This window comes from Protopterus annectens, chromosome 5.part0 (assembly GCF_019279795.1).
Source record: "Protopterus annectens isolate FY-2018-M chromosome 5.part0, PAN1.0, whole genome shotgun sequence".
In the NCBI taxonomy this organism is placed as follows: domain Eukaryota; kingdom Metazoa; phylum Chordata; order Ceratodontiformes; family Protopteridae; genus Protopterus; species Protopterus annectens.
In genome coordinates this window covers 152,051,537-152,064,174 of record NC_056735.1, presented here as the reverse complement: position 1 = coordinate 152,064,174, position 12,638 = coordinate 152,051,537, and the positions used below count along the sequence as shown (strand labels likewise).

At 43.7% G+C, this 12,638-nt stretch overlaps 1 protein-coding gene across 2 annotated transcripts in view; it reads left to right on the top strand.

The window, feature by feature from the left end:
• MITD1 (microtubule interacting and trafficking domain containing 1) overlaps positions 1-12,638 on the top strand; it is a 257,806-nt gene that overhangs the window by 191,629 nt on the left and 53,539 nt on the right. The window contains exon 4 of one of the 2 annotated variants that reach the window (XM_044072173.1): positions 732-818. The exons of the other annotated variant lie outside the window; for it this stretch is intronic. Within the exon in view, the coding sequence (XP_043928108.1) occupies positions 732-818 (87 nt within the window). The remainder of the gene's footprint in view (positions 1-731; positions 819-12,638) is intronic. 2 annotated transcript variants of the gene reach the window in all.

Sequence of the window (12,638 nt, the reverse complement as noted above, 5' to 3'; positions counted from 1 at the left end):
ATGTTGCTGTTGAATAATGGTTTTGAATGTATATTAGGAGACTGATTTTTTTTTTTTTTTTTTTTGGTTTGTCATGTTGTGATACTGCTGTTTGGGAGGGGTGTACATGATAGGGCAAGCTTTATTTAAGCATATGTGTAGTTTTTTTTGCTGGAAAGGAATAGCCTATGATTGGTATTGAGATTTCAGGGTGAGGATGGCCGTGCTTTTTACACTAATGTTTGGTACGCTTGATATGTTGGCATTGAATGAATAGCGTGCATTTACATGAATTGGAATTTGCATACTAATGATGAAAAAGTAATCTGGGATCTGTCTTCACTCCCTTGTGTTTACATGGTGGTGTTTGAGATTTGTGAATGTTACCCTTCTGAATGCTCCAAATAACATGAATTTAGTTATGAAATTAATATGGTAGTAAAGTTGAATGTAATTCTTAGATGGAATTGTAGCATTGCTTTGTTGATCCAATGGTTTAGTGGTTTGTATAAAGAGACAATTTGCAGGGGTGATAACATTGAAATATTGTTGATAATTAATAAAAATAAGACTGATCCAGATCAATCATTGAGATGCTTCTGTTACATTTTGAGAAAGAATACAACACTACATTTGTAATTTAAGATCAGATTCACTTGTAGTATTAAACATTAATTTTAAGCCAATCACTCTGTGTTGCATATATACACTAACTTTTCGAAAACTTAAGTATCATCTATTATGTTTTGCAGCTGTACAACTTTTTACGTTTTTGTGAGATGCTAATAAAGGGACCATGCAGGATGAAGAAAATTAATTTATTAACAACACTGGAAGACGTAAGTTTGGTCAGCTTCTATTTTTAGCTGAGAACTAAGTTTTACATATTAATTATTAACAGACAGTATAGCTTCATTGACAAAGTAGTGTTCTGAGATCTAGGTGTTGCAGGCCAAAAAGTACAGTTGTGTACACCAACCATAAATGTAGATGTTCGAGTGTATTCACTGTTGCAGTCCTTACTTATGGGTTATCTGGCCCCTGGTAGCCCCTCGATCGGCCCGAGTACCAAAGGTAAAGGGATATGACGTCGGCTGCCATCTGTTGTATAGGACATCAGTATCCTTGATACAAAAGGAGGCAGCCGATGTCACTTCTTCAGTCTTTCTTGCCACAAATGTCAGGAGCCCCCAAAAAAAGGCTTAGATAAATATCCATAATCTTTGGTAAAATAAACAAAATAAATCCTGCACCTTAGGAAAGGAGAGCAGAATAACAGCAAAACAAGGGGAAGGAAGGAGGGAGGGAAACCAGGACTGCAACAGTGAATACACTCTAACATCTACATTTATGGTAGGTGTACACAACTGCACTATGTTCATCGTGTTTCACTGTTGCAGTCCTTACTTATGGGTTGATCACCAAAGCCCAGAGGAGAGTGAGGAGGTACCAACCCAATCAAGGATTGGAGAGAATGTCCTACAGAACAGCAGTGGCAAACCCCGCCCTGGATCTAGAAAACAAGGGCAAATTATAGTGCTTTGTAAAAGTGTGTGCAGAAGACCAAGTGGCAGCCTCCAAAATGTCCTTAGTAGGGACACTCCTTAAAAAGGCTGCAGACGTGGAGGCTGCTCTAGTAGAGTGAGTCCTCACTCCCTGAGGAGGAACCTTGCCGTGAACAGAAATTAATACCGTGCGCAATCCGTTTAGAAATGGTTTGCTTAGAAATTGCTTTGCCCTGAGCTCCAGGAGCAAAGCTGACCAATAGTTGAGCTGATTTCCAAAGATCTTATCAGGTAGAACCTGAGCTGTCTATGTACATCAAGAGAATGCAGGATCCTTTCCCCTCTATTTTGAGGATTAGGAAAGAAGGTAGAAAGGTGAATGGACTGGTTAAGAGTCAAGCTAGAAACCACCTTCGGCATAAAAGAAGGATTGGTCCTCAGGGAGATCCAATCTGCATGGAAGATGAGAAAAGGCTCTACAGCCATCAACACCTGCAGTTCTGAACTCTCCTTGCTGAAGAAATAGCCAAGAGGAATGCAGTTTTCCAAGAGAGAAACTTTAAGTTTGCAGTGGCATCTGACTCAAAAGGAGGAAGAGTGAGCTTCTCCAAGACAAAATTAAGGTCCCAGGCTGGAGTAGGAGCCTTTCTGGGAGGTTTTAAGTTTCTAGCACCTCTGAGAAACATTTTCATCAGGGGATGAGAGAAAATGGGCTGCTCAAAAGAACAGTAAGCAGAAATAGCTGAAGTATGGATCTTGATAGAAGAAAAAGAAAGTCCACTTTGAAGCAATTCAGCCAAATATTTCAGGATTAGAGGAAGGGTAGGCTGAAAAGATTACCCTTTATTTTGCAGCCAGTGAGAGAATCTTCCCATTTGCCAGCATAGGACCTCCTAGTGCTAGGTCTCCTAGCCTCACAAAGAACATCAACCACCTGCTGGGAAACGGGAGAAGAAGTATATGGAGTCATACAATGAGCCATGCTGCCAAATGAAGAGTGAAGCTGAGGATGCAGAAATTTTCCCCCTTCCTGAACCAAGAGATCTGGTTTCACAGGAAGATGCCACGGAGGAAATGGGGAGAGAATGTGAAGCAGAGGGTACCAATACTGCCTGGGGGGGGTACCATTACTGCCTGGGCCAGTCTGGAGCTATGAGAATGGTCCTTGGTTTTTCGTCCCTGATCTTCAACAATACTCTGGGAAGAAGAGGAAGAGAAGGGAAGGCATAAACTGAAAGTAGCGTCCAAGGAAAAGACAGAGCATCCACTTTCCAGGCTTTGCTGTGATGCTGTCTGGTGCAAAAAAGTGGCAGAAGCTGGTTGTCCGGGGAGGAGAAAAGATCCAACTGTGGAGTGCCCCAATGCTGAATGATGCTGTAAAAGACTGTTCTGTTCAGCTGCCACTCGTGAGGATCCAGGGTTTGTCTGCTCAACTGGTCTACCAAAACATTGAGTCTCCCTGGAAGAAACTGAGCTAGAAGATGTAGGCCCAATGATACTGCTGTGGACCATAAAATAATGCTCTGTCTGCACAAGGGGTAAGAATGAGTCCCTCCCTGTTTGTTGATGTACCACATGACTGTGGTGCTGTCTGTTCTTACCAGCAGAGTTCCAGGAGAAAGAAGATGCTTGAAAGCCAGTAAGGCCTGGTGAACTGCAAATAACTCCTTTAGGTTTATGTGCAAGTGCATCTGCGGGGCGTTCCAACGATCCTGTACGCACCTGCCATCCAGGTGAGCTCCCCAGGCATAGTCCGATGAGTCTGTGGTCAGGACTTGACTTGCAGCAGGTGGATGGAAAGGCATGCCCTTGATGTTCTTCGTCTTCCATTGCTGCAGTCCTGACTATTGGGTATAGTCCGCGTCCCAGTCGGCCCGAATACCAGAGTATAAGGCTGACGTCGGTCAGGGCGCATTAGACTGACGTCAGTACGTCAGGGTACTAATGCGCATGACCGACGTCATATCCTCAGTCTTTTGCCGCATGGTCCGATGCAGAAGCAGTTTGCGAGTGCAGGTTGGCGTACTGAAATATTTCAAACGGAGTTTCAGACCGAAACAGAGTTGGCTAAGTACCCGTTGGGAACATTTTGGTTTTTCTTGCCTCAGTATTTTACGGATGTCAGAAAAAGTGAATAACTGTATTTCTTGTGGAAACAGATACCTCATAGGGATTATCATACCTTGTGTATACCTTGTTTAGGGCCTGAGCACGACGTTGTTGGTTGCCGCTCTTGTGCTAGGTTTAACAAACGCACTATTAAGAGGAGGTTAGACTGTGCCAGGTTAGTGTTTGGGAAGCGTTGCAATTATAAAATGCCGTCGGATGCTCCGACGCCCGCTTCCTCCAAAAAGCGCAAGGATAAAACAGTGAAGCCTAGGGTTGAGGAACCGGCAGTCCCGGACGGCGGTTCCTTGGAAGGCTCAGTGGAGCCGGAGGTTTTGCCAGGAGTTTCCATGGAGTCCCAGGCAGAAACTATACTCTTACAGGATGTGCCTTCTCAGGAGGTAGGCCAGGCTGAGGGGGCTTCTCAAGTGACTGTTCTTCCCTCTCTTCCCAAGGTAGTTAGGGCCTCTCCTTCTGTTGTCAAAACTTCTATGAGGGGTAGGCCTTCTTCAGCTTCAGTGGGAGCTTCTCCTACCATTTCAGGTTCTGTGCCTAAGAAACATATGCTTAAGATGGCAGAAGATTTGATTACTATGATTAGGGTTCTATGCCCCGCCTGATAAGAGGCCTAGGGTGGAACCTGAGTTTGAGAGTTTTGAACAGTGTTCTGAGGCTTCAGAATCTTCTGTGGAAGATTTGCAGGAGTATCCTACCTATTCTGATTCTGATGTGGATGATTCCACTCCTACAGCGTCTCCACCTGAGGATTTTTCATTTTCTGAGACCTTGCATTCCATGAGGGAGCACTTTAAATGGGAAGGCCAGGATTACTCTGACTCCAGGAAAAGGCTTAGGGAGTTCTTGTTTTTACCCCAGCATAGGCCTTTAGCTATTCCTCCTGTGTTGAATGTGGTGGAAGATGTTTTTGCAGAGGCTTCCCTGAACCCTGACTCTTTGCCTCCTGCTCCTGTTAAACCTGATAGGTATTATAGGGTGCCTGAAGCTCATAAATATTTGTTTAAGAGTCCTAGGGCGGACCCAGAAACTATTTCCCAGGGGCCTAAGGGTGTAAAAGCTTCTGTGGTTAAAAATCCTGTCCCCACTGATAAAGAGGCAAGGGCTTTGGATAGGTGGGGAAAGAAAGTGTATACTTCTTCCACTCTAGCCATGAGAGCTTTAAATTGTCAGTTTCACATGTTAAAATATCAGAATTACCTTCTTTCACAATTGAAATCTAAGGTGGATGCTTTGGCGGAAGGTATTGAGTGTAAAGAGTTGCTGGATTTGGTTCATGTGTCCGAACAAGTGGGTAAGCATTCTTTGCAATGTGGTTTTGATGCTGTACAGGCCTCCTCGAGGGTGGCTGCTACCAGCTCTGTTCTTCGCAGGCATGCCTGGTTGAAGGATCAGAATTTAGCTGAGCATGTTAAGACAAGGATTTTGGATGCTCCTTTACAGTCTGATGTGTTGTTTGGTTCGCCTGTGGAAGCTGTTTTAAAGAAAATGGAGGACAAAGCTAAGTCTATGCAAACTGTTAAAGATTTTTGCAGGTGCAGCCACGAAGTTTAGTAGAAATTGGCCTGCTAAGGGGTGGACATACCCTGCTTATGATTCTCAGTCTAGGGGTAGGTCTAGGCGTGGTAGGGGCAGGGCTCAAAGTTCTTTTAGGCCTAGAACAGGGAGTTCACCTGCTCAGACTTCTGGTGAGGGTAGGGGTCAGTCCTTTAAGTAAACAGACCCAATGACCTGTCTTTTCAGCTGCCAGCAGATTCTCGTCTGGCAGCTCCTTTGGGGGGAAGACTGTCTCTTTTCAAAGAAAATTGGGATTTAATTACTCAAGACAAATGGGTGTTGGATATCATTCACCACGGTTACAGATTTTATTTCCATACAATGCCTCCTTTCAAAGGCATGCCAGATGTTCCTCCTCTGCAAAGAAAAGAGGCTCACAAGCAAGTTTTACAGTTACTTCACATAGGGGCCATTCAGCCAGTCCCTGTGTCAGAAAGGGACCTAGGATTTTATTCTCGCCTGTTCCTTGTACCAAAGAAGGGGAACACGTGGAGACCAATTTTGGATTTATCTCTCCTCAACACGTTTTTGGACATTCCCAAGTTCAAGATGTTGACGTTACAACAGCTTTTACCTCTGCTGGGCAAAGATCACTGGATGGTAACTTTAGATCTCAAGGAAGCTTACCTTCATGTGCCTATAAGGCTAAGTTGCAGAAAGTATCTGCGGTTTCGAGCTGGAAATTCTCATTATCAGTTCTCTGCATTGCCCTTTGGCTTATCTACTGCCCAGAGTATTCACAAAGGTTCTGGCTCCAGTGATAGCTTACTTCAGGCTTCAAGGTATTCATATCTATCCTTACTTGGGCGACTGCCTGATTCTGGCTCAAGAAAAGGAAGACCTTCTACAGCATCTGGAATATGTTATAGCAGTGCTAAGATGCCTAGGGTATTCTGTGAACGAAATAAAGTCCAGTCTAGTACCCTCTCAAGACATGTGCTTTCTGGGTGTAAGACTGAATACAGCAGCCCAGATGGCCTTTTAACCCGGACAAACAAAAGAGTCTGTCACTTTACTTCCATCAACTATCTCATCAGTCCGTGCTGACTGCAAGGACAGTCCTTCAAGCATTAGGGTTCATGGCATCTTGTATTCTGGTGCTTCCCAATGCCAAACTGCATATGAGGAAGCTGCAATGGTATCTCAAGAATGTATGGACACAGCACTGCCAGGATTTGGACACTGTCATTCAAATAATACCTTGCATTCAAAAGGAATTTTTGTGGTGGGCTCAGGAATGTCACCTAAACAAGGGACTCTCTGTGACCCGGCCAGAGGCAAGTCAGATTCTAACGACAGATGCCTCGGACATTGCTTGGGAAGCTCATCTAAATGGAAAGTGGATACAAGACAAGTGGCCTGCCAGACTACAGCATCTACATATCAACATGAAGGAGATGTTAGCAGTCCAGTTTGCATTGATGGCTTTCAAGGAGTTACTTCTTCCAGGGCAGGTGTTGATTCTAACAGACAACACAACTGTCATGTGGTACATCAACAAGCAAGGGGAAACATTCTTATCCTCTATGCAGGCAAGCAATGATTTTATGGGAGACTGCTAAGCTTGCAACTAACTCTTCAGGCAAGGTTTCTGCCAGGAGCACAGAACTCCTTAGCAGATGTGTTAAGCAGACAAATCATGGATCCCCACGAGTGGAAACTGGATCTTCATGTATTTCAGAAATTGACAGTGTCATGGGGAACTCCAGACATAGATCTGTTCGCTTCTCCACTAAACCACCAGCTGCCAAAGTATTGCACAAAGGGGTTTCATCACACAGCTTGGAAAGTGGATGCTCTGTCTTTCAGTTGGAAAAACCTTCATGTGTATGCCTTTCCACCTCTACCGCTTCTTCCAAAGGTACTTTTAAAGGTCAGACAAGACAGGCCAAGGATGATTTTGATAGCTCCAGATTGGCCTCGGCAACACTGGTACCCACTTCTACGGAGTCTGGTAAAGAAGCCTCCATGGCCTTTACCTCTGATTCCTCATCTGTTATCTCAGAAGGGCGGTCATCTGCTCAATGTCAAGCTTCACTCTCTTCATCTAGCAGCCTGGCATATTCTGTGTTGAAACACAGCAGGCCTCAACTTCCTCAACAAGTTTTAAATGTGATTATGGAAGCTAGGAGGCCTAGTACTAGGAGAGTGTCATGAAAAATGGAAGAGATTTTTATTTTGGAGTACAGCAAAGAATTTGGAGATTTCAGAGCCTAATTTGAGTGTGGCTCTTCAATATCTTACTGAATTATTGGACAAAGGTTTGTCCTTCTCTTCCATAAAGATTCATGCTGCAGCAATTTCAGCTCACTATGATTGTGACCCACCTTTGTTTTCGTATCCTTTGTTCAAGCAGTTTCTTAGAGGGGCAAAGAATATAAGACCCCCACGTAGAGCTCCTACTCCTGCTTGGGATCTCAATTTTGTGTTGGAAAAACTTACTCTACAACCTTTTGAGCCTGCAGCTACTGCTGAATTGAAATATTTGTCATGGAAGACTGCTTTTCTGTTGGCTATTACTTCTGCAAGAAGGGTGTCTGAGTTGCAGGCCCTTATGGCAGTAGAGCCCTTTTTGATTTTTCATAAGGACAGGGTATCATTACGTACTAATCCTTCCTTTATGCCTAAGGTGGTTTCTAGTGTGGCTTTAAACCAAACTATTCATTTGCCTACGTTTTTGCAGATCCTCAAAATAAAGGGGAAAAGATTTTGCACACTTTAGATGTACACAGGCAATTGCGTTATTATCTGAGCAGGACTAAGAATTTTAGGCAGTCTCAGCAGTTACTTGTTTCTTTTGCTTTGAGTTCACAGGGCAAGCCTGTGTCAAAACAAACTATTTCTAGGTGGATTGGCTTTTGCATTTGCATTTTGTTATTCCCATCATGGCAAGGAGATTCCAGCTGGGATTAGGCCTCATTCCACTAGGGCTACTGCCACTTCAACAGCATTTCTAAGGGGTGGCAACTAAGGATATTCTGGAAGCAGCTACTTGGAGTTCAGTGCATACTTTCTCTAGGCATTATCACCTTCCTATCTACTCTAAGACTAGGGCTGGTTTTGCCACAGCTGTTTTACAAGGCATGTTGTCAGCTCCTACTACTTTATAATTTGCCAGCCTCCCTTACCTCTGCTTTGGGATTCTACCCAATAGTCAGGACTGCAGCAATGGAAGACGAAGAACATAGTACAGTTTTGTACCTACCATAAATGTAGATGTTCGAGGATTCCATTGCTGCAGTCAATATCCCTCCTTCCCTCTGTATTTAGGGGTGGTTGTGTAGGTGAGTTGACATGCTTACATTTTTGTATATATTGTTGTATATATATTGTACATGTTTTGGGTGCAGGTTGTTTTGGGACTTGTCTTTTTGGGTCTTCTGACATCTGGGGCAAGAAAAGACTGAGGATATGACGTCGGTCATGCGCATTAGTACCCTGACGTACTGACGTCAGTCTAATGCGCCCTGACCGACGTCAGCCTTATACTCTGGTATTCGGGCCGACTGGGACGCGGACTATACCCAATAGTCAGGACTGCAGCAATGGAATCCTCGAACATCTACATTTATGGTAGGTACAAAACTGTACTTTTTGCAAACAGGCTGTTGCCCACCATAGAAATTCTCTTTGTAGACAAGGCATCAGAGGAATTATTAAATCCAGGTCCTGAGTGTGACACCAAAGATTCTTGAGGTACCATTGCAATTTCCTCATATGCAGTCTTGCATATGGAATCATGAGAATACAAGAGGCCATGAAACCCTGAGCTTGCAGGTATTTCCTTGCATGGAGGTGGGACAGGCCTGCCAAGCCCTTGAAGTAAGCTGAAAGAGCTGTCTGCTTCACCTGGGTGAGATATATCATCTGGGCGGCTGTGTTCAGACTCACTCCCAGGAATGTTATCTCTTTGGTTGGTACCATTTTCGACTTTTGCTCATTGAGAGTGTAACCCAGGGAAGAGAGACTAGTCTTTACAAATTCCAAATCCTTTAACAGCTGCTCCTGAAACTTTGCTTGAATTAGACAGTCGTCCAAGTAAGGATAATTCTGGATTTTCTTCTGTCTGCAAAAGGCAATGACTGGAGCCAGGCACTTGTAAAAACTCTGGGAGCAGTAGATAAGCCAAAGGGTAGCACAGAGAATTGGTAATGTTGCTTGTCCACTCTGAAGCAAAGGAACTGCCTGCAACTTTCCCTGATAGGGATGTGCAGATAAGCTTCTTTGAGATCTAAAGTTACCAGCCATGAGTCCTTGTCCAACATTGGTAGAACTGATGAAGGGTGAGCATTTTGAACTTTGGAATCACCAGAAAAGAGTTCAGAATGATAGATCCAGTATAGGCCGCCAGGTACCTTCTTTTTATGGCACTAAGAAAAGTCTGGAATAGAAGTCTTGTCCTACCTGTTGAGCAGAAACTGATTCTATTGCCCCCAGATGCAACAGAGACAAAACTTGTTTTTCCACTTTTGCCCTTTGATTTGAAAGAATGTCCGGGAATCCTTTGTGCATGAGAAAGATGTGGAAAGAAAACTTGTGTCCTCGGGATACAGTTCTGGGTACCCATTTGTCGTCTGTGATGGTGGCCCAAACCTTTGCAAAAAAGGCCAACCTTCCACCCAAAGGGAACTCCAGGCAAGCAGGAACAGGCAGAAGAAGTTGGATACAGTCATTGAGAATGCTTGGATTGAGATGTGGGCTTAGAACTTCCTGATTTAGACGTGGAAGCATGCCATTGTTTGGTCCTTTGAGGGGTATCCCCCTGACCCCTAGCAGATTTGTAACCTCTGGTCCTAGAACGGTTCTGCCTGCTAGTATCAGGAAACATCCATCTTTTAGAAGGGTAGTTCCTGCTAAAACGAGGAGGTTGAACTTGTAGAAAGTCGACTTGGCTTTATCCACCATCTTCTTGAGCACCTCCTCCGCTTTACTATCAAAAGGGTGTCTTTGTGTAAAGATACAGCCAAAAGCTTTGCCTTGACAGGCTCTGGAAGGGGCTGATCCCTGAGCCAAGCATGCCTCCTGATAACAGATCCAGTAGCTGCAGCCCTGCAGGAAGCTTCAAGAGCATCAAAACCACAGTGTAAAGAATGCTTGTTGACAAGACTGGCAGAACTTGGCAACTACTGCATAGCTTTATTTTCCACCCTTGAAATGTTTGACTTAATAGCCTCCAAAGTATGCTATTGATACTTGAGCATATGAAAGAGACAGTTAATAGACCTAATAGCAAGGGTGGCAGAGGTATAAACCTTCTTTCCCCACCTGTCTAGATTAATAGATTTTTTATCAGAAGGAACAGGATTACTGGAAACAGTAGACTTAACCCCTTTATGCCCCTGAGAAATAACCTCTGGGTCAGCCAGAGGATTACGATAAAGAAACAAATGAGAATCAGGACCTCTATAATACCTGTCAGGTTTCCTGGGAGCAGGAGGAACAGAGTTGGGGTCAAGGAATTTTCCAGAAAAACATCATCCACCACCCCCAACATGGGGAATAGCCAAAGGCTTGTGTTGAGGCAAATCCAAGAATTTTCTGATCCTTTTCTTAGATTGAGAATATTCTTGACCTTCCCATTTAAAATGTTCCCTAAGAGTATTCAAAGTCTCACCAAAAGAAAAATCTTCTGGAGGAGAAGCAGAAGGATTGGATTCCTCTGCATCAGAATCCTCAAAAACAGAAAAAAAACCTGAGAAGCCACCTCTTCAAGATTGAAGGGAACGAGGAGCAACTGGAGCCTGCCTCTTCACAGTCTTGCGACTAGAGGATTTACTTGACATTCGAAAGGACTCATGAGGCTTGGCCTCCGAGGATGTTGTCGGTATGCGCCTGCTGTCAGAAAGAAGAACCAAGGCCTCAGAAACCGGAGCCTGCTTTGTCCCAGGCTGAAGGTCCGAAGACAAAATGGAAGCCGGAGGCATGTAAGACTCCAAAACGGCCTCACCAGAGACCTGAGCCGGTAAATCCGCGGACTTCAGGGGCTACAAAGGCTCCTCACTGACTACCGCTGGACTGACGACCAACCTAACGTCTGAAGATTTGACTCTCTGAAGCCTGTCTCGGTCTTTGTCCTTACGCTTCTTAGGAATATCTGAGGCCTGAAAACCAGCGGACGCATACCGACAAACTTGGACCAAACTCCAAAGTGCTTAGCTAAGAGCATAATCCGACGACAAATAGCACGTGGATTAAAGGAAGCACAGAGATCACAATTAGGAATGTCGTGGTCAAGGCCTAAACAAATAATGCAGTAAGAGTAAAAATCTCTGTGGGGAATCTGCTTTCCACAGATAAGACAATTATTAACTTTTTCTGACATTCGTTAAGCAAGAAAAAGAGGATCCCCAATGGGGTACTTAGCTGTAGATGACTTCAACTTTAGTAGTCAGAAATCAAAAAGCTGACGGCCAACCAGCACTCGTGCAAAAAAGCTTCTGCTTCGGGCTCCGCGGCAAAGAAGACTGAGGAAGTGACACTGGCTGCCTCCTTTTGTATCAAGAATACTGACGTCCTATGCAACCGATGACAGCCGACGTCATATCCCTTTACCTTTAGTACTTGGGTTGATCAATGAGCTACCGGGGGCTGGATAACCCATAAGTAAGGGCTGAAACAGTGAAACACGATGAACATCATGGTGTGCAGTTCTCAAATGCTCATTTACCAAAAGTAAAACTCCTGGATCACCATTAGAGACAGATGTGCCCCATGGCCTATTTGTCTTAAGCAACAGACGCAAGTGTATTTATGAATAAATAACAAATGTGTTTGTGAATGAGTGACTTTATGTACAGCTTCCAAAGCCTCACAGCACATTTTTCCAAACTGAGGGTTAACAGACAATCTTGCATAGCAATATTAATAGAACAGTTGTGGTACTGTCTTGAGTGTGTTGCATCATTGGTACAAAGTATGCAGACAGTGTACATGCAGTTGCATAAAGCACATGTACCACATGGCATCTAGTGCCCTGTAGCTAACATTAGCTTACTGAAAGCTGTGTACTCCACTACAACCTGTTCAGTGTTAGCTTCTGTGTCTTACATTCCATCCTTGAAAGCCAGGATAGTTACTAGCTTTTCTACAGACATGGGTAGCTGAAGAATTAATGAGCATATATTTTATATACTCTCTGAGGCGGCATGCATTGCATTACATTGGTCATTTAAATTAACCTCGACTCCAGAGTAAGCCATTCATTGGCTCTTTACATCAAATAAGGTTATTCATATAAACATTTGAATGAATTCAGCTTTTGGTCATTTAAATTAAAATTTACTCTAAACTAAGCACATCATTAGCTCTTTATATCAAATAATGTGATGTTGACATAAATAAACATTTGAATAAGTTCAGCTTTTCAGTTTTTAGTATCATGGTTAACTCATAAATTTCCCATATATCTGTCTGTTTTCTTAATGATCATCAGTGTTTAAGATGTGTGTTAAGATCATTTACACTGGAGATGTGATT